Source organism: Oncorhynchus tshawytscha, linkage group LG28 (genome assembly GCF_018296145.1).
Source record: "Oncorhynchus tshawytscha isolate Ot180627B linkage group LG28, Otsh_v2.0, whole genome shotgun sequence".
Taxonomy (NCBI): Eukaryota; Metazoa; Chordata; class Actinopteri; order Salmoniformes; family Salmonidae; genus Oncorhynchus; species Oncorhynchus tshawytscha.
Window position 1 is genome coordinate 27851282 of NC_056456.1, and position 21909 is coordinate 27873190.

General features: G+C 42.4%; 3 protein-coding genes across 3 annotated transcripts in view; 1 reads left to right on the forward strand and 2 right to left on the reverse strand.

Moving 5' to 3' along the window:
* Positions 1-184: 184 nt before the first annotated feature.
* On the reverse strand, positions 185-7753 carry LOC112227008 (integral membrane protein 2C). The gene is made up of 6 exons (XM_024391783.2): positions 7527-7753; positions 4399-4536; positions 3902-4090; positions 3394-3504; positions 2725-2878; positions 185-1835 (listed from the first exon to the last, which is right to left on the reverse strand). The coding sequence occupies exons 1-6, from the start codon at positions 7617-7619 to the stop codon at positions 1744-1746; spliced, it is 777 nt and encodes a 258-aa protein (XP_024247551.1). The 5' UTR covers positions 7620-7753; the 3' UTR covers positions 185-1743.
* A 4172-nt stretch (positions 7754-11925) lies between these two features.
* LOC112226484 (transcription cofactor HES-6) lies at positions 11926-14188 on the forward strand. The gene is made up of 4 exons (XM_024390844.2): positions 11926-12303; positions 12398-12484; positions 12600-12681; positions 13052-14188. Exons 1-4 carry the CDS (start codon positions 12226-12228, stop codon positions 13513-13515), a joined length of 711 nt encoding a protein of 236 aa, XP_024246612.1. The 5' UTR covers positions 11926-12225; the 3' UTR covers positions 13516-14188.
* A 5171-nt stretch (positions 14189-19359) lies between these two features.
* Positions 19360-21909, reverse strand: part of LOC112227009 (period circadian protein homolog 2-like) — a 28052-nt gene continuing 25502 nt past the window's right edge. The window contains 3 exon segments of the mRNA XM_042307901.1: positions 19360-20134; positions 20389-20539; positions 21589-21757. Of these exon segments, the coding sequence (XP_042163835.1) occupies positions 19925-20134; positions 20389-20539; positions 21589-21757 (530 nt within the window). The 3' untranslated portion in view covers positions 19360-19924.

Sequence of the window (21909 nt, forward strand, 5' to 3'; positions counted from 1 at the left end):
ATGTAATTTTCAATGATTATTGGTCATTGGTTTGACTTCTGTTAATGGTGTTTTGCGGAAATTGTATTTTTATTTAAGAGAAATATGAAACATTGTAGATTTTGGTACCCATGATATCCTTTGTATTCTAAGTTTATTTCTGTTTGTCTAAAACACACACACAACAATGAAAAATCAAAGAAAGGATGTTTTACATGTTTATTTATTAGGTAGTAAGATAAGCTATTACAAGCTAAATGACTGTACAGCATGGTGAGTCAGAAGGGGACAGATCATGAAAGCCAATATCATACAGTAGGTCCCCTTTGAAACAGCAACAGAATTTCTCTATATCATACAGTAGATTGATTGTAAAAAAAGGTTGAGAGAGAGAGAGGCATGCAATAGAGAGATAGTCTGGATAGTGGGAATGGAGACCGGCTACAAGGACTCAACTGCAGACAAGAGGCCAAGCCCACTACTAAGACAGGAGAAAGAGGGCGGCTGCATCTAATTCTCCACCCTTCTCCTGAAGTGTGCACTTGCACACTCCCTCTCAGAATCAGGACATAGCCAGAAAGACACACCGAAAGAAAGAGTTCAACTCTAAAACCTATCCAAATGTACAGATGTAGGATTTTAATTTGAGCCAGTTTGCTACAGAAATAAAATAATCCTGCAGCAACAGGAAATGTAAATTATATGTTTTTGTAGGTGTTGATACATTTTCTGTAAGGGAAAATCAAGTCTGACATTTCAAACTTCAGAAGCCTTTTTTAAACTTCAAATACACAAGTTTTAAATTTCAGGAATGTTCTTCTTGATCAAATTAAGAGGCTACATCTGTAGGTAATCTATATATGCCTAAGTAACACACTCAGGACTCAACATAGCGTTAGTGACTATAAATTTGGTTCCGTTGGCCCGTCCAAAGCACTGCTACTTTATACAGTCTAAAGCCATGTGAGACCCAGAGAGTCAACCAGTGGAAGATACCACAAGAGGGACAAACCATAGAGAAATTATCATTCAATCACAAAAGAAGCTCAGATAAAAATCTATGCACATTTGAATATGAAATCCAAGAAAAATCCATATACAGTATATATTGCTTATAGGAACGATGCAGAATACATACACAAACAATTGATGATTTAAATTGCAGGCGGAAAAAAACATCTAAAATATATGAGGTATGTTTCGGTATTTCTGGACATCCAAAACAAGACATCATCATGGGTTCATTTGGTTGAACCAAGAGACAAATAGAAACATGTGTGTGTGCACAACACACGCAGCATCGTAACGCCCAATTCTCCTCACTGTCACACACACTGCACAGGGTTAGAAGTACTATACAGAAAGGACTAACTCAATCTGAATCGATTGAAGTAAAAACCTAAGACGACTCATCTGATTATGCTGGCGTCGACTTCAAATCGATACAAATAAAAAACATCAGTGCAACATGACATGAAATCCCAAACAAAAAAGCTACATATTCATCGCATTACCGACATTATCGAAATATACAGATCATTGGAATACAAAAAACAAACAAATAATAGAAACAACACCAGAGCAGTAAACAACAATTCAACTTGGGACAAAAAAGGAATAAAAAAACAACATTCAAATAAAAAACTAGTGGACAAACACATGCTTTTTAAAGTGCAATATAAAGCCTAAGGGATGCGCGAGGTATGGTTTCAGAGTGGGCTTGGTGGTGTAGGGTGGCCATCTTGCCATCTTCTTTCTCAGTATTTAGACCCTGTCGCAGATCACTGTCTCAACGACAAAGGTGTTCTCAAAGTGACGGATGCTGTGGCAGTTCCTCGCCTCACGCTTGTTGATGCCTGGAGGAGGGAGAGAAGAATGGAAGAGAGGTAAGCTTACACACAGTTTTATGTGTCATGTTCAATGATGTTATACTTATGATATATGATCCATAGGATTTGGGATATCTATGGTGCTATTGCTTTGCTGGGTTACAGAGGTAACTCCCCATATGTCAACATAGTAGGTGCCTAATAACCATTATGGTATCATCCTCTGAAGACTAGATATTGAACAATATAAACAGTTGAGGGGGATCCCACTGCCTACCTCACTGTTACCATGACTACCAGTACCAGCCTCATCTTGGATCAATGTAGTTGCTCGTCAGCCCATATATGTGCTCAGAGGAAGCATGTTACATCAATGCTCTGGTTTTACAACTCGCCAATCACAGAGGCTCATGGAGCACATCACTACTACGCATCACTTCCTCCCCCACGCACGCTGTCTGATCATTGGACCTGTGTGGTGTGTTGGAAAAATGACTCACATGCACACACACACACGATGGTTCTGACATGGTGATCAAGAAGGATCTGTGCATGGAGGTCACTTAGAACTCATACAGTGGGAGGCAAGCGCCTGGCAGAGCCCACACACTCTCACTCTCTCTCTGAGCCAGCACAGGAAGCACCGATATGGACCTGGCCATCTCCGTTTCCTCTGTGATGAGGGGTGTCACCAGACAGTCAGCAAGCCCATGGATTCAGACAGACACAGTGACTACTGTGAAACACACAACCCTTTGTTCTCCTCTCCTCTGTGCAGGACAGGAAGAGCCTAACTGATGACCTAGTACTTACATGCATCTCATGTTGACAAGGACATCTGTGTGTGAAAGTGTATGTGGATGTGTGAGACAGAAGGAAAAATGATGTGTTGTTGGTGTGTGTGTGTTGTACTTACGTCGACGTGCGTCGCGTCGGCGTTTGAGGCGGTAGGTGTCTTTGCCGTAGCAGAGCCGGTGGATGAAGGGCCCCAGCGGTCTCATGTTCCTCACCCTCCCCGTCACCACCATCTCCTCCTGGATAATGTAGGTCTGGGGCAGATACGTCCCCTTCTATTGGAGGGGGAGAGAAACACAAACACATACATTAGTACAGGGATCATCAACTAGAGTCAGCCACTAAACTGATTTTTATTGAGCGGATGTTCGGGGCCCGGAACATAATTACAAATCATTTGTAGACTGTAAACTGACCACAAGAATCCCAAACAGATTTAATGTTTGACTGAAATAATAATTTCAAACCTTGCTTACATTTGTATATGATCATGTCATATCTCTCTATTATACATGGGACTACTTAGGAACAGACTACTTAAATTAAAATCACTTGGAGCTGATTCCGTGTTTTTTTTTTTTTACTGTATACAAAGTTCGGCCCGCGGGCCGCCTGTTGGAAACCCTCCGTTAGTTAGTACAATGCCCTTCACAGGGCAGACGGTACACATGGCTGCAATGTCCTTTTGTATAATAAATATGCATGGGCAGACTGTCCCTCTGATGGACAGCCACACACACAAACAGTTTTCCTCTGACAGACCTAACCCAGATACAACACAATAGCGTACCTTGACATTGACCAGCAGCTCCCAGAGGTTCCTTGGTGGCATGACCAGGGTGGTGTTGAGCTCAATCACGTAACACTTGTCCAGGGCAATGTCATGGTACACAGTCAGACCCTGGAATTAGAAATGACAACAAAACATGAATCATGTTTTTTTATATATATAAAAAAAAAAACTTTTGTTCATTTAGTAATTATTTTCTTAACTATTTTCTTAAAACTGCATTGTTGGTTAAGGGCTTGTAAGTATGCATTTCACAGTAAGGTCTACATGTGTTGTATTCGGCGCATGTGACAAATACAATTAGATTTTTATTTTCACTCCAGTATGCTAACTAACAGAAAAGATCACATAAAACGTTCATTGCCTTATAGACCACTGACCCTAATAGACATGTCCTCCAGAATCCTTTTGTCATATGTATACCAATGGGCGAGCATTTGGACACAAAATGGCCACCTTGTATCACACTACACAATGAGTGTGTGGGACAGGCATAGGGATGACTTACCCTCTGGAAGTCATGGATGATGTCTGCGGGGTCGCTCCCTCCGAAGTGGGGCACGGGCACGCTGATCTGCTCGTAGTTGTCATCCAGGTAGATGCCAACGTTCTCCTCCAGCTCCTGTCTGCCATGCAGGGGGGCGTACACAGAGTCCTCATACAGAACCCTGCAGTGGAACAGGCTGTCCTCAGGAATCTAGAACACACAGAGGGAGAACAGAGCAGAACAGGGTTAGTGTAGTCATGGGGATATCCATCTGTGGTATATCTATAGCATGCATCATTTCTTCAATCAGAACCAATCTGTCTGTATGATTGAACGTGTGAGGTATGATGTAATAGTAGCTACTACTGGCAGTTGTACAGTAGTATAGTGTAGTATAAAGTAGTATAGTTGTACGGTAGTATGCAAAAATAGTATAATATCTGACCTGTGGTATAAAATAGGAGGTACTAGTGGTAGTTGTATAGTGGAGTGCAGAGTGGTGCAGTATAGTAGTATACCTGTTGTATGAAGTAGTACCGGTAGACGTATATGGAGGCCAGCACCAGTCCTGACATGAAGACCACCAGGCCAAATGTGAGACAACACAGCCCGTTCAGATGAGACTGCTTTGGCCTCAGGGGAAGAACCAGCTCCTCCTGGAGAAAGAAACAATACACAGGTCAGACCTACAGGTCAGACCTACAGGCCAATGTCAGATAAAATTATTAAACTTAAGAGTTAATTCATCAAATGGCCAACCAGACTATTTATATTGCCGCTACTTGTTGTTTATTATCTATGCTTAGTCACTTTACCGCTACCTACATGTACAAATTACCTCAACTAACCTAACCTGTACCCCCGCACATTTACTCGGTACTGGTACCCTCTGTATATTACCTCTTTTTTTGTTATGCAATTTTATTGTGTTACTTTTTCTTTTCTTTTTTACTTTAGTTTATTTAGTAAATATTTTCTTAACTCTATTTCTTGAACTGCATTGTTGGTTAAGATCTTGTAAGTAAGCATTTCACAATAAGGTCTACTACACCTGTTGTAGTCAGCGCCTGTGACAAATAAAATTTGATTTGAGTCATCAGCAAGATGCTCCCACTATGAAAGAGCAGTTTCCGTTTCACTCAATGTTGGTGGTAATAGATAAGCAGATAGTCAGATTGATCAGAGCAGAAATAAATCTGTTTTATAATATAGGCTGAAGGCTAGAGATGCTGAAGATGCCTTGTCATCCCAACTGCCCACCCCCAGTCTCTCAGCCCTACCGTCAATCTGTTTGCTATTAGTGACACACTACTCGCCACCTAGAAACAGTACCCACACACAGTTGCTAGGGACTATGGAGGATCAAAGGGGATGAGGCAGATTGCGTTGTGCTTGCCGAGTGATGGCGAGGGAGGCTGTCACGGTTGTCTGGGAGTTCTATTCTTAGGATTCGACTTCCACATGCCCTACTTGTAGCTGTGACAGCGTTACATCACACACACCTCCAGTGGGAGGGAGTGATCACAGTGATTGCGTGGAAGTGGAATCTCAAGCCAGATTTGGTATTAATAATCCTTATACACACACATACAGATTTGGTATCCACACGTCTCCTTTACGAGCATCCCCTGTCTCCTACCTCCCTACATGACGTCAAAATCATAACCACGTCATTCATTTGAGGTACACGATCTCACACCTTCAGATTGGGACTTGATAAACACAGATGTATACTGAACAAAAATATATAAATGCAACAATTTCAAAGATTTGACTGAGTTAAAGTTCATATAAATGAATCAGTCAATTTAAATAAATGCATTAGGGCCTAATCTATGGATTTCCCATGACTAGGCAGGGGTGCAGCCATGGGTGGGCCTGGGAGGAAACTTGGGATGGGGAGCCAGGGCCAGCCAATCAGAATGAGTTTTACATACAGAAATATTAGCCCCTTCCCCTGTTGTGTGACAGAACTGCACATTTTAAAGTGGCCTTTTATTGTCCCCAGTACAAGGTGCACCTGTGTAATGATCATGCTGTTTAATCAGCTTCTTGATATGCCACGCCTGTCAGGTGGATGGATTGTCTTGGCAAAGCAGAAATGCTCACTAACAGGGATATAAAAAAAATGGGTGCACAACATTTTAGAGAAATAAACTTATTGTGCATATGGAAACTAAAAGTGATTTTTTTTTTCAGCTCATGAAACATGGGACCAACACCTTACACGTTGCGTTTATATTTCTGTTCAGTATAGTTCTACGTCAGATCTAGATTTGATCTTACTTGAGCTAACTAATCTGACTAGCGAAATACAGACTAATTTCTAGAGCCTAGAAACTCACATCCATTTGGGGGTCATAATCAAGTCAATGTTGACCATTTCTGAATCTGATGGATGAGGGTAGAGTTATCTAGCTCCTACAGTTGCTTAGATTGACAGTTCAACTGCAAAGCTGCAAATGCATGGATTCTGTCACTTGCAGAAATACAATTCAATGTTCAGCATAAGTTTCAGATTTACTATGAATTGTATTAGCCTGCCTGACAATATCCCATCTAGGTGCACTCTAATGACAGACAGACCTATAACTGTGATGTCAGTGCTAACATATTGAGCAGCTTCATATAGACACAACAGTGTGGAAGGCTTTCTATGCAAATGCAGTATGGCCACCCTTTTAGCAGCTCCCTGACAGCTGTAACCAAATGCATATTTCTTATGACTCTCTCAACAAGTGTCACTTCCTTTCCTCATCTCCTTTATCCGATTTAAAAGAAGAGACCAGATGAAAGCCAACCAAAGTATGACTTTCTTCTAGCATATTGCACCTGGGAAGTATTTTTAGATCAGTGCAGACTGCATAGATGAGGGCAATGACACAAGGAAAGGAAATCCCACTACACTATTGAAATACATGCACCCTTATTTCTAAAAACAGCCCAACTGCGCAGGTGCCCCTTACGCGCTACCTGCTGGATTTGCTGGGGAAAAACACCTCGGTGACGTAACCATAACGCAGCGATAACGTCCCCATTTGTTTGCACAATTTACAGACTGTCGAGAAGATTCAACTTCCCAATATCAACCTAATAACGTGTTGTCTTGGAAGTTGTAGATAAACATAGTAATTGCTCGAGTAGCATGGTCTAGCATAGCCAGCCTACGATTCGTGGTTACGTCTGCTGCACACCGAGTTATCTGCAGTGTCCCCAGCTAGCCTCACAAGGTGACGTAATGTCAACATCCTCGGGCTTCGCTGGCTAGCTTGTATCGATTTTAAAAGGTTAGGCTACTTTGTATGCGTGTTTCCAGCGCTTTCACAGCAGCAGTGTATACTTTCTAGTAACAGTAGTAGTAACACACGATACTGTAACAGTAGCCTAAATGATATCGTGGTAGCCTACTATGCAAATTAGTCTACAACTGATGGTATGGGCTCTTTTGGACTGTAATATATTTTGCAATTTACATCAACGCAATCATTAGGCTACATGAACAAATAGTCAACGATTGAACTATAACGCAAATAAGAAAACATAGCCCTGATATAATCTAATTATTGCATTGGTCAGCAAAACATCCCTATTTTACCCCAACGCTGTCAATACATCATGGAACAAAGAAAAGAGACGCTGAACTCACGTGTTCATAGGGCATGAGAATCTCGGCTTTGTCTCCATCGAGCTCCTTCTCTGGTTTCTGCGCCGTGATCGGCTGGAAAGTTATCTTCACCATCTTTGTATGTTTTATCTTTTTCACTACACTGACTTCCTCATTCGACACTGGTAGATTATATAGTTGCACTGTTCTCTCGCCCCCGTCGTATCAGGCTCCTCTCTGACCTCAGATGAGCGTAGCTGTGACGAACAATTCTGTGTAGGACTCGGAAAAAAATCAGACCCCAATCGCTTTTCAAAGTAAGAGTCGACATCCATATGGCTTGATCAACATGTTGCTTTTATTAACCTGTTGTCGACGTTATTATGTTTTATAATAATTTGATTGATGTTTGTATCGACATTTCTGGACTAAAAACAATTTTGCACCTGAATTTACTTCATGAATTCGATTCAGAAATAGGGGTTTATTTGCGAGATTCGTTCAGGGACTTTTATTTTGAAGTTTTGCACCAGATATGGGTATAACTTCCTTATCTTATTTTTATCGTTTTTTCTCTGCTGATTTTCGTCAATAGGCTCTGATATTCCGGAAGTCTATAATGATACTCATATACAGGAGTGATACTCAAATTATCTCTTTAATGACGGGAAATTGGATATGTGAGCGTATGTGAATGTAACCACACATTTATAATCAGGGGTTCCCACCAGGGGTACTAGGACCCTTGGGGGTACTCTGCCCATCCACAGGGGTACTTGAGAAGACTCTTGAGACCACAGGCTTACTGGTAAAATACACATGAGGGGGTACTTTAGGGGAACTCCGGGCAGAGCAAAATTCAGTTGGTATAGTAACTGATAAAGGTACACTGACCTAAGCTATATAAGGTGTGATGTCACACTGTTGAAAAAGTTGTGGTAACACTTTATTTGGTTTAAGGGCTGTTTTATTCTTATAAAGGCCATATCGTATGTGCATCTTCCTACTGAGCAGTAATGAACTATTCATATGAGATAATAACAACCTCTCTAGCAGTGTATGAGATGTCTGTATGTCTGTCAGATCTGTAGAGAGGAATAGAGCACAAATGGAGAGAAAACAATATTATCTAAAATTAATTGTACACTTCTCAATAAACAGAAGCATGGATGGAGCCCATGTGCCCAAGGATGAACAGGCCTACAGTAGACTACAATGTAGATAAGACATTCCTTTAGCCTATTCAAGACTGAAATAGGACTGGAATGAAATGTGGCACATTTTCCAATTCAAACTTGGCCTAAATGACTACAGACCTGTAGCACTCACGTCCTCTGTAGCCATGAAGTGCTTTGAAAGGTTGGTAATGGCTCACATCAACACCATTATCCCAGAAACCCTACACCCACTCCAATTTGCATACCGCCCCAACTGATCCACAGATGATGCAACCTCTATTGCACTCCACAATGCCCTTTCCCATCTGGACAAAAGGCCTTCCTGAAGACAAACAATAATGTTAACTTTCACTGCTATGCGGATGACACACAGCTGTACATTTCAATGAAACATGGTGAAGCCCCAAAATTGCCCTCGCTAGAAGCCTGTGTTTTCAGACAATAAGGAAGTGGATGGCTGCAAACCTTCTACTTTTAAACTCGGACAAAACAGATGCTTGTTCTAGGTCCCAAGAAACAAAGAGATCTTCTGTTGATCTGACAATTAATCTTAATGGTTGTACAGTCGTCTCAAATAAAACTGTGAAGGACCTCGGCGTTACTCTGGACCCTGATCTCTCTTTTGACGAACATATCAAGACTGTTTCAAGGACAGCTTTTTCCCATCTATGTAAGATTGCAAAAATCAGAAACTTTCTGTCCAAAAAATGATGCAGAAAAATGAATCCATGCTTTTGTTACTTCTAGGTTAGACTACTGCAATGCTCTACTTTCCGGCTACCCGGATAAAGCACTAAATAAACTTCAGTTAGTGCTAAATACGGCTGCTAGAATCCTGACTAGAACCCAAAAATTTGATCATATTACTCCAGTGCTAGCCTCCCTACACTGGCTTCCAGTCAAGGCAAGGGATGATTCCAAGGTTTTACTGCTAACCTACAAAGCATTACATGGGCTTGCTCCTACCTATCTCTCTGATTTGGTCCTGCCGTACATACCTACATGTACGCTACGGTCACAAGACGCTGGCCTCCTAATTGTCCCTAGAATTTCTAAGCAAAGAGCTGGAGGCAGGGCTTTCTCCTATAGAGCTCAATTTTATGGAATGGTCTGCCTACCCATGTAAGAGACGCAAACTCGGTCTCAACCTTTAAGTCTTTACTGAAGACTCATCTCTTCAGTGGGTCATATGATTGAGTGTAGTCTGGCCCAGGAGTGTGAAGGTGAACGGAAAGGCTCTGGAGCAACGAACCGCCCTTGCTGTCTCTGCCTGGCCGGTTCCCCACTTTCCACTGGGATTCTCTGCCTCTAACCATACTACAGGGGCTGAGTCATTGGCTTACTGGTGCTCTTTCATGCCGTCCCTAGGAGGGGTACGTCACTTGAGTGGGTTGAGTCACTGATGTGATCTTCCTGTCTGTGTTGGCGCCCCCCCTTGGGTTGTGCCGTGGCGGAGATCTTTGTGGGCTATACTCGGCCTTGTCTCAGGATGGTAAGTTGGTGGTTGAAGATATCCCTCTAGTGGTGTGGGGGCTGTGCTTTGGCAAAGTGGGTGGGGTTATATCCTTCCTGTTTGGCCCTGTCCGGGGGTATAATCGGATGGGGCCACAGTGTCTCCTGACCCCTCCTGTCTCAGCCTTCAGTATTTATGCTGCAGTAGTTTATGTGTCTGGGGGCTAGGGTCAGTTTGTTATATCTGGAGTACTTCTCCTGTCTTATCCGGTGTCCTGTGTGAATTTAAGTATGCTCTCTGACTTGCTGCACCCTCGACAAATACTGTGATTATTATTATTTGACCATGCTGCTCATTTATGAACATTTGAACATCTTGGCCATGTTCTTTTATAATCTCCACCCGGCACAGCCAGAAGAGGACTGGCCACCCCTCATAGCCTGGTTCCTCTCTAGGTTTCTTCCTCGGGTTTGACCTTTCTTGGGAGTTTTTCCTAGCCAACGTGCTTCAACACCTGCATTGCTTGCGGTTTGGGGTTTTAGGCTGGGTTTCTGTACAGCACTTTGAGATATCAGCTGATGTACGAAGGGCTATATAAATACATTTGATTTGATTTGATGGCAAGCGGTACCGGAGTGCCAAGTCTTGGACAAAAAGGCTTCTCAACAGTTTTTACCCCCAAGCCATAAGACTCCTGAACAGGTAATCAAATGGCTACCTGGACTATTTGCATTGTGTATGCCCCCCAACCCTATTTTTACGCTGCTGCTACTCTCTGTTTGTCATATATGCATAGTCATGCTGCTACTCTCTGTTTGTCATATATGCATAGTCATGTACATACTACCTCAATTGGGCAGACCAACCAGTGCTCCCGCACATTGGCTAACCGGGCTATCTGCCTTGTGTCCCGTCACCCGTCACCCTCCACCCGCCAATCCCTCTTTTACGCTACTGCTACTCTCTGTTCATCATATATGCATAGTCACTTTAACCATATCTATATGTACATACTACCTCAATCAGCGTGACTAACCGGTGTCTGTATGTAGCCTCGCTACTTTTATAGCCTCTACTGTATATAGCCTGTCTTTTTACTGTGGTTTTATTTCTTTACTTACCTATTGTTCACCTAATACATTTTTTGCACTATTGGTTATAGCCTGTAAGTAAGCATTTCACTGTAAGGTCTACACCTGTTGTATTCGGCGCACGTGACAAATAAACTTTGATTTGATTTAATTGTCCCATTCTGTTAATTGTGTTGGATTGGGTTGGAATTGGCCTCAACTTTGGACAGCATATGCAATGGCCCACAATTAAACTTGAAATACACGTAAAGGTGACTAATGACATACCATGAGAATTGTCTGTGACTGTTGCAAGAGGCTAATTGCATTTGGCAATTGGTTGTGACGAGGCTAAGTGCTTGTTTGAGTTGTAAGGTATGGTGAGTAGGCCTACGACATAAAACATTTATAGGGCACATTCAAAATGATCCTTTAGGTATTTTTTTAACTTAGCGTTTTATATTTGCTAATTCAATAAATATTGGTTTTATGTGTTAAGTAAAGTTATAGGCCTATAATGCTGTTTTTAAAGTTGACGATAAAATACTGTCTCTTTGCTATTTATTATCATCATTTCATTCCATCTCTTTCAAAACATATTGGTCTCAGGAGCACAACTGGAATGGTGGGTTATGAAATAATAAACTATTTCGGGCCGGGACACAAACCAAAGAATAGCCTCTCTTACGGTCGAGCCAAGTTCTCTCTCTCTCTCTCTCTGTCGACAACTGCCATAGCGCTCAGAGGACAAAATGCTAGACCAGCGATTGGCTGATTCGCATTGCGCTCAACAATCTTCTGCTCGCGTAGTCAGCCCCTCTATTCACATGTAAATGGGGTGAGGCGTTATAAATACCTACTACTGGCACTATCGTTGCGCTTGAGGCTGCATAACAAATCAAGTGCCCGTCTGCACAAGTACAGTTTGGCTTTGTTTGCAACAGGGACCGGAGGCCATCTGTCCCATTCACGGTGTGTAACGGTCGTGTGGATTTATCAACCCTCCGTTTTTGGCAGTGTCTGGGTTAAACTTCTCCAACATGGCCCCCACTCCCAATAATAAAAACGGACTGAGAAGAGACGAGGGTGAATACTATGGCATTAAAGTGGACAGAAAGGTAGGCCAAAGTATCGCTGATTGTTGTGTATTGAGTGTTATTTAGTGTAACTTAATATAATTTATTCATGTGCGGTCAATGTTTTTTTTTTCAGACCAGAAAACCGTTGGTTGAGAAAAAGAGACGGGCTCGCATCAATGAAAGTTTGCAAGAACTCCGAGTTCTGCTCGCAGACACAGATGTACGTTTTTGCACATTTTATGTCACGTTATCTGACACTCTCCCTCTCTTTGTGTAGCCTATTGGCGTTACATTGTAAACCAGTTATTTACATTTGATCAATCTGACATTCACAGTTACAATTAAAGATGGAGAACGCCGAAGTGCTGGAGATGACTGTGAAACGAGTGGAGAGTATCATTCAAAGCCGAGCACAAGGTAAGATAGGCCCATAGGCTTGGTTTATGCACGCGATGGTATTATGCACGTGGACATTTCATACAACTAGTGGAAAGTAGTGTGTAGGCCTACATATGTAGGATCTTAATTTAAGACAGTTTGCTACAGCAGGAACATAATCCAGCGGCAACAGGAAATGTGAAGTATGTGGATTATAATTAATGGACATTTTTGTAGAGGTTGATTCAAATCTGAAATTTCCAAGCCTTAATAACAAACTGCAGAAGCCATTTTAAACCTCAAATACACAGCATGTGGTACATTTCATGCATTGCAGTAATGTTCTCCTGCAACAGGGTGATACAATTAAGATGGTTATAAATGTACCTTTCTGTCTGTGCTTTGTCAGAGGTGGACACTGTGAACCGGGAGGCAAGCGAAAGGTTTGCTGCGGGCTACATCCAGTGCATGCATGAAGTGCACACCTTCGTGTCCAACTGCCCTGGAATTGACGTGACCATTGCGGCAGAGCTCTTGAACCACCTCCTCGAATGTATGCCCCTAAACGACGAGGACAAATTCCAGGTGATGATCCAAGATATCATGACAGACTGCTCCACTAACAGTAACAGCACTTGGCCCAGTTCTGAGGGCATATACGCAGCACTGGTCTCCCCTGGGGGAAAGAGCATCTCCAGCGGCAGCTCCTCAGCCCTCTCCCCGGTGCCCTCCACCACCTCCAGCGATGACCTGTGCTCGGATCTGGAGGAGACTGACTCTGAGCAGAACCACATCTCTGTGGACGCTGAGAAGCAGGATGTTCTGAACATGCCCACAGCGGCTTATTCCGAGTCCATGTGGAGACCCTGGTAGAGCCCCAAATGAGGTCTACAACTGTCCTGTACTAGAGGAATAGCCTGCAATAGTTCTTGTATATTGGGTTTTATTCTGTAATGCTGAAGATCAAATTCCTTGGAATGTTGTTAGGCTGTTGGATGAGAGATTTTGTAGGACTAGCATGTGAAGTGGGACTCTATAACTTCACTTGGCAATGCAAAGTGTTGCAAATAGGCTAGAGGTGGCATCATTTTAAAAAGCTCTTTTTTCTATTTGAACCATTCTAATAATGCGTTTGAACAACTAATAAGTATTCAAGCTATTTAATGAATTAATTGTATGTAATAGTTCAACTTTGAATAATTCCACATTGTTATAGATCTGAGATGTCTTTTTGCCAGATATAGGTGGTTTAATTACCTTCAGTGAAGGGAGGGTACAGTAGGCCTGAATGCAGATGTAAATATGTAATTGTTAATAGTATGGCTGTATAGAAAATAACCTGTCCCATTAAACCACACATAGTAATGTGTAAATTATTTTATATGTTTAGGTTGAGGAAAATAAATGTTGTAACATTAGTCTGTAACATTGTAATAACACCGTTTTTTAAGTGTTTGTGCCTGATTATGTCATGTCCATATCTCATTTCAGACATAAATTGTCAAACACTGACTTAGTTAATTTTATTAAAAGCATTTTCTCTTCATATTGGACTCTGTTTATCCTATTTATTCTAAACAAAAATATAAATGCAACATGCAACAATTGCAGAGATTTGACTGAGTTACAGTTCATTTAATGAAATCAGTCAATCAGTGGTGCAGCCATGGGTGGGCCTTGGAGGGCATAGGCCCACCCACTGGGGAGCCCGGCCCAGCCAATCGGAATGAGTTTTTCCCCACAAAAGGGCTCCCTCAAAACTTGAGACATCTGTGGCATTGTGTTGTGTGACAAAACGTCATATTTTAAGGTGGCCTTTTATTGTCCCCAGCACAAGGTGCACTTGTGTAATGATCATGTTTTTAAAATCAGCTTCTCGATATACCACACCTGTCAGGTGGATGGATTATCTTGGCAAAGGAGAAATGCTCACTAACAGGGATGTAAACACATTTCTGCACAACATTTTAGAGAAATAAGATTTTGTTCTTATAGAAACTTTAAGGGATTTTTTTATTTCAGCTCATAAAATATGGGACCAACACTTGACATGTTGCGTTTATATTTTTGTTTAGTGTACTTAGCTGTGAAGAATTGAACACAAAGTAATGGACTATCAATCCATTCAAGGAAGTCTACTGCATAGCACACTTCTAAAACAGGGAGCAGAAATGGCAAAAATGATTGCCTGCTAAACTCAAACAGTCATTCCACAGTAATCACATTTCAGCTTTACACTGGTAGCATTGTTTTTAAGATCTGAATCATACATTAACATTTGTATGCCATTTGTGTGTGAAGGTAGGCTTGGAAGTTTTAATTGAGTCCTATTTTAGCACAGCTGGGCCAGTGGGCCATTATGAGGTGAGAATGTCTGCCTTGGGGCTTCTCTACAATGCAGTGTGAGATCTGACAGCTGGTTCATTTGATGGCTGGGCCTTCATTGATATTCTGACAGCTTTGATTCCTTGAAATATGCCAAGGAGATGTCAGTTCACCGCGAGGTTGTGTGGGGTAATATAAGAAACGTAAAGTGAGCCATCCCACTCCCTATTTATTTCTGGTTCATATCCAGACAATGAACTAAGCAGACCAGACACAGAGAGCCACCCTGAAGAAGACCAGAACTGTGACCTTTTTTCCCAACGGTTAACGACCAAGACTCCAAGTAAGACATCTTTATTCATCCACCATCTTTAATAATATGACCTCAGATAATATGACCTCCCGTTCAGTCAAAAGTAGAAAGCACTAGCACATGTGTTGTAATCTTTGAAGAAGTATACTGTTTGAGCATGAAAGATCTCAACAGACCCCCAACAGCCCACCACAGATACCTACACTGAATATGAAAGCGCTTCTCCTCGGGTTCAGTGGACGACCTAGTGGCACCTTGGAAGTTTCTCTGATGTCCCTAAGTGTCACTTCTGACACCTCCATATACTAGCAACGTCTCAACTCCCACCAACATAAACATGTTAAGACCCTGGTATTCCTCTCTTAGTTTTCCAAACCACAGACGATAAACAATATGTTTTTCTAAAGACTATTTCGTTATTCCAATGATAATTGTTCTTCTCATTGTATAATCGAATACATATTCATGCATGATGTGAAAAAAAGTCTAAATATAACTTATAATGCCATTTCATTCGCCTATACGCAACGTTCAGTGAGTTATATGGCTCATTTGCAAGAGTACCCTAGCTAGCGTTTAAATAACACACATCAACAATCCAACACCTTCTCTATAACATATAGCCTAGCCAAGGTGACTATAATGAATTGGATGAATTGTATATTAATTCTCTACCTGAAATCCATATTATTAGGAGACATTCACAGACTGTTTGTTGTCAGTTTACGATGTAGCCGACTCCAGATCAGCGGAACCCCAGAGGTGACCATCACCGCAGGAGGGAACCTGTCCAGATTCACACCTGATCATCAAATTGGGAGAGGTGCGAACGGCGAGGCATGTGAATGACCGTGGCCGCTTTGATCCAAGCTACTAAAAGCCGTGCAAAAATCTTTCCAACTCTCTCACTGTCTGTCTGTCTTCCTGTCCAGTTTCCACTGATAACATCTAGCCATGGGCTTTTGGTCGCGAGCATTAGGATTTTATTTGACCCTCTCCTCTTACATTTTTAGGCAAATCGGAATTAAATGTTCTATAAAGGTGGAATAACTAACATGCGGTGGTTAATAGCCCTATTTTGGCTGATAGGCCTATTTTGAAATGCCACACTGCCATTCAATTCGAACAGTTAGTGAAGTGAGCATATGGCCAATCATTTCACCAACGGTCCATTTTCTGTAACTGCTCAAGTCATTCAGGTCCTCCCAAATTAAGAACGTGCCATTAATGGTCCATTACACCATCTACCGAAATTAACCTAATTAATTAAGAACTAAAATCACTTAAGAGTTGCAATGAATTGATCTCGGGAAAAACATGAAAATGGCTCTTTGGTCTAAAGCTTTAGGAGCTGTTGACATCAGAAGGAGAACTTGCTGGGATATCCTTCAATATTGATCGTATTTTCACTGAAAGTATTTCCACAATGGCCTTATCCTGAATACACACAAACACGAAAAAGGTATCCTAACATATGTCATGAAATAAATGTATGTTACCAACTTGATTTTATTACATTTATGTCAGATTATTGTGTAATAAAGAGTGGGCTAGAAGCGTAAATATATTTAAATGTTAAAATGTTTGACTTTTTTTCCGAAACATTAACACATTAACACAGCCAATGTGTCTACACTTTTTAAAGTGACTATCCAACAACACAAGAAATACAGAAATACAGAGACATACAAGACCCACTGTAAAGAAATCATTAGGAAAAATGCAGGTAGACAATGTGTGTTTCCAGTGCTTAAAATAAAAAAATATTTAAAAAATTAGACAAAGGAGGAGTCCTGACAAATGCTTAGACCCAATAACTATCCCAGCCATATTACAATGTAGAAAGTGTTGCTACTACCGTGTGCTCTTAAACACTGTTTCAAGGCCAGCAAGCCTAATAGCTTATAACAGGATGCCTTGTGTTTGGGAAAGCTGATCCTAGAACAGTGTTATAGGACACTCTTTCCTCAAAGCTTGGTCAAACCATCAATCACAGGCTAGAAAGAAAATGGTGAACAAAAAGCACCTTCTCTATAAGCCTCCCCTATCAACTGTACTCTTTAGTCAGCCAATACACTGTCTTATGAACCCTGTAAATTAAAGGTTCAAAAACAAACACATTATCAAATCAAATTGTATTGGTCACATACACATGGTTAGCAGATGTTAATACGAGTGTGGCGAAATGCTTGTGCTTCTAGTTCCGACAGTGCAGTAATATCTAACAAGTAATCTAACAATTCCCCAACAACTACCTAATACACACAAATCTAAAGGGGTGAATGAGAATATGTACATATAAGTATATGGATGAGCGATGGCTGAACGACATAGGCAAGGTGCAATAGATAGTATAACATACAGTATATACATATGATATGAGTAATGTAAGATATGTGTAAACATTATTCAAGTTACATTATTTAAAGTGGCATTGTTTAAAGTGACTAGTGATCCATTTGTTAAAGTGGCCAGTGATTGGGTCTCAATGTAGCCAGCAGCCTTTGAGTTAGTGATTGCTGTTTAGCAGTCTGATGGCCTTGAGATAGAAGCTGTTCTTCATTCTCTCGGTCCCAGCTTTGATGCACCTGTACTGACCCTGCCTTCTGGATGGTAGCGGTGTGAACAGGGAGTGGCTTGGGTGGTTGTTGTCTTTGATGATCTTTTTTGCCTTCCTGTGACATCGGGTGTTGTAGGTGTCAAGGAGGGCAGGTAGTTTGCCCCCGGTGATGCGTTGTGCAGACCACACCACCCTCTGGAGAGCCTTGCGGTTGAGGAAGGAGCAGTTGCCGTACCAGGCTGTGATACAGCCCGACAGGATGCTCTCTATTGTGGATCTGTAAAAATGAGTCAGGGTTTTGGGTGACAAGCGAAATTTCTTCAGCCTCCTGAGTTTGAAGAGGTTGAAGAGGCACTGTTGCACCTTTTTCACCACACTGTCTGTATGGGTGGACCATTTCAGTTTGTCGTTGATGTGTACGCCGAGGAACTTTCCACCTTCTCCACTGCTGTCCCTTCGATGTGGATAGGGAGGTGCACACTCTGCTGATTCCTGAAGTCCATGATCATCTCCTTTGTTTTGTTGACGTTGAGTGAGAGGTTGTTTTCCTGACACCACACTCCGAGTGCCCTCACCTCCTCCCTGTAGGCTGTCTAGTTGTTGTTGGTAATCAATCCCACTACTGTTGTGTCGTCTGCAAACTTGATGATTGTGTTGGAGGTGTGCAAGGCCACGCAATCGTGGGTGAACAGGGAGTACAGGAGGGGGCTGAGCACGCACCCTTTTGGGGCCCCAGTGTTGATGGTCAGCGAGGTGGAGATGTTGTTTCCTACCTTCACCACCTGGGGGCGGCCCATCAGAAAGTCCAGGACCCAATTGCACAGGCCGGGGTTGAGACCCAGGACCTCCAGCTTAATGATGAGCTTGGAGGGTACTATGGTGTTGAATGCTGAGCTGTAGTCAATGATCAGCATTCTTACATAGGTATTCCTCTTGTCCAGATGGGATAGGGCAGTGTGCAGTGCGATGGCTATTGCATCATCTGTGGACCTGTTGGGGCGGTATGCAAACTGAAGTGTGTCTAGCGTGGCCGGTGAGGTGGAGGTGATCATTGACTAGTCTCTCAAAGGACTTCATGATGACAGAAGTGAGTGCTATGGGGCTATAGTCATTTAGTTCAGTTATCTTTGCCTTCTTGGGTACAGGAACAATGGTGGCCATCTTGAAGCATGTGAGGACAACAGACTGAGATAGGGAGTGATTGAATATGTCAGTAAACACTCCGTAAACACATGTATATTGGTCCTAGTTGTCTTATGCTGGTTTCTTCCTATATTTATATTGTGAGACTCAGAACATAGAAACACATATACTGTACATATGCTTTCCTAGCAGATATGATTCTCTGGTATAAAAATAGAGTATCTCTTTGAAACCATTGGGGGTAAAAAACATTTCACCAACCATTTACAGATGCTTCAAATTATATATATTTTTCTCATATTGAGAGATAGTGGAAAAACCGATAGTCCACTACATATTCTTGGCTACCATCAACACAAAAACAAGACTATAAGTCTTAAACTTCAGTGAAAGCATTACTTTTAATCAGTGAAACAACACAGGAAAAGAGATGGATGGAATTGAAAGAACAGTGTTTTGCACACACTGGAACTCACCGAGTTGACATTTTAGTAATTTAGCAGACGCTCGTATCCAGAGTGACTTACAAAAGGAATTAGGGTTAAGTGCCTTGCTCAAAGGCACCTCGATAGATTTTTCACCTAGTCGGCTCGCCGATACAAACCAGCGACCTTCGGTTATTGGCCGAGTGCTAGGCTAGCTGCCCACCGCTAGGCTACCTGCCTAACCTCAATCTCATCTTCTTTTTCTCTCCCTCACACATTCACACACAGAAAATGAATTGACCAGGTGGGCCGTTGGTCTCTCAGGCTGTAGCAGAGTTTCCATACGGTTTAGCTGGTTGTAGAAAAGGTGTGTACCACCAGCAGGACAAATGCAATACTAGATAGTCCAATATGGTAATTCCCTGGTCAGGGACAGCTGTTGGTCTGAGGGTGGGACCCGGTCAATAATTGATGTCGCTTGAGAACGAGTCTTGGGAGGAAGTGCTGATGTTACAATCAACAGCGGTGGGTGGATTCAGGGTGTGGATGTGATGATCCAAGGCCAGAAGAGGGACAAGGGCAGGTGTCTGTGTTTAAGGGCTCCTCGCCGGGCTTCCTGGAGGGGCTGACTTCGCCTGTCTCAGTCCCTGTGTCTCCCATGTCTAGGTCAGGCTGCTCCTCAGACATCACTGCCTCTGGAGCATCCTCCTCAAAGCACACACAGGCCTAAACAAAACAACAACACACACACACATTTCTGTTAGTTAATGTTAGACTTGCTTTTGACAAACGTGAATGACTGCCCATAGTATAAGAGAGAGAGAGTAAGAGAGAGTGAAAGAAGGAGAAAGAGAAAAGGAAAGGAAGAGAGTGATTGTGAAAAAGAGAGAGGGAGGAAAGAGAGAGGAAGAAAAAGAGAGAGAGCGTTAAAAGAGAAAGCAATAGAGTGAGAGAGCCGTAAAGAGAAAGAGAGAGCTCACCTTGACGTCCATGACCTTGGGCAGCCCTCCACTCCTCATCCAGGGGTAGACCTCTACCAGTTCCCTCTGCTGCTCCCCAGTGAAGCACGGCTGACTCTTCTGCATCCCACGCAGCCTCTCTCTGTCTTCTCTAAGCAACCTCTCGATGCCCCTGAGTAGGCCAAGGGACATACACACTCAGTATTCTGAACCATGGGACCTATGTCACCAGGGAAAAGATACTCAAACAGTAAGAATACTATTGGACATACAGGTAATTGGGTATTGGGCATTAGGGTGTCAGGAAAGGTAGGTCTGGTTAGTGGTTGAAAAATGTGTATTTGGTATGAGGGAGTCATAGGTATCAGATGACAATTTGATATAATTGATCTTCATGGTTAACTAGATTGGGTGTCTGGTACCTGGAGAGTTTAAGAAACCACACATTTCCTCTCAATCCACCTTGTCTAACAACTGTGGGTCTTTGTGTGAAAGCCCCATCTGGTGGACATAAGTCAGAACTGCAATTTTACTTTAATATTAGCAAAGCTTTTAACACAAATGGTCAATTCTAATTCAGCATGCCAGGTGAATATGGGAAGGGAGTGGGAAACAACAAGGGTGTACAGTGCAATGTACTTGGAAAGTACTTCCCAAAGGTCTAGAGTGCTGTGTCCCATCTAAACATTTTCTTATGGCCTCGCAAAAAATATCCAACAAATATTTAAAACCCCAGCATTCACAGCCACTCATCATGCCCTGGGTAGAAGTTGCCTGTAGTCACAGATCTAGGATCAGTTTATCCTCCCCCATCCCAAATCCCAAACTGACCCCAGATCTGCATCCACAGACAACTTTCTCTTACTCCAGGGCACATTGCGAGCTGCCTCTCTCCTGTCTCCTCCAACTCACCGCGAGGGCATCAGATGTTTTATTATTATTTATTTAACCTTTATTTAACTAGGCAAGTCAGTTAAGAACAAATTCTTATTTACAATGATGGCCTACCCCAGCCAAACCCTAACCCGGACTGCCCTATGTGACTCCCAATCATTGCTGGTTGTAATACGGCCTGGAATCAAACCAGGGTCTGTAGTGATGCCTCTACTACTGAGATGCAGTGCCTCAGACCGCTGCGCCACTCGGGAACCCTGATAGGTCAACATGACCTTGTTGTCAGTGTTGGGGGTGACCAAACACGGCGGGTCCTGCAGTACATACTTGTCGTGTTGGCCCTGCTCCATCTCCATTGGCCGCACCTCCATGACACTACTGCTTCTCCCACTATCGCAGCCGGTGGAGTGCCCTTTGACCTTCTGGCTACTGTTCCGGGAGGAATCCACGCTGCCAAAGTAGTTTCTGATCTTTTTGCTGGTGTGGCTGCTGCATACTTGAGGGGGAGAATAACAAAACAGAGTTAGGATATTTTACTTTTGAATCACCAGAGCTCTAGTCTCAAGTGCTTTATACATGAAGCAACAAATGGTTGAATGTAATGTCTTGCTGCTTTGTTCTTCTGTCATATGATTGTTATTGTCCCTG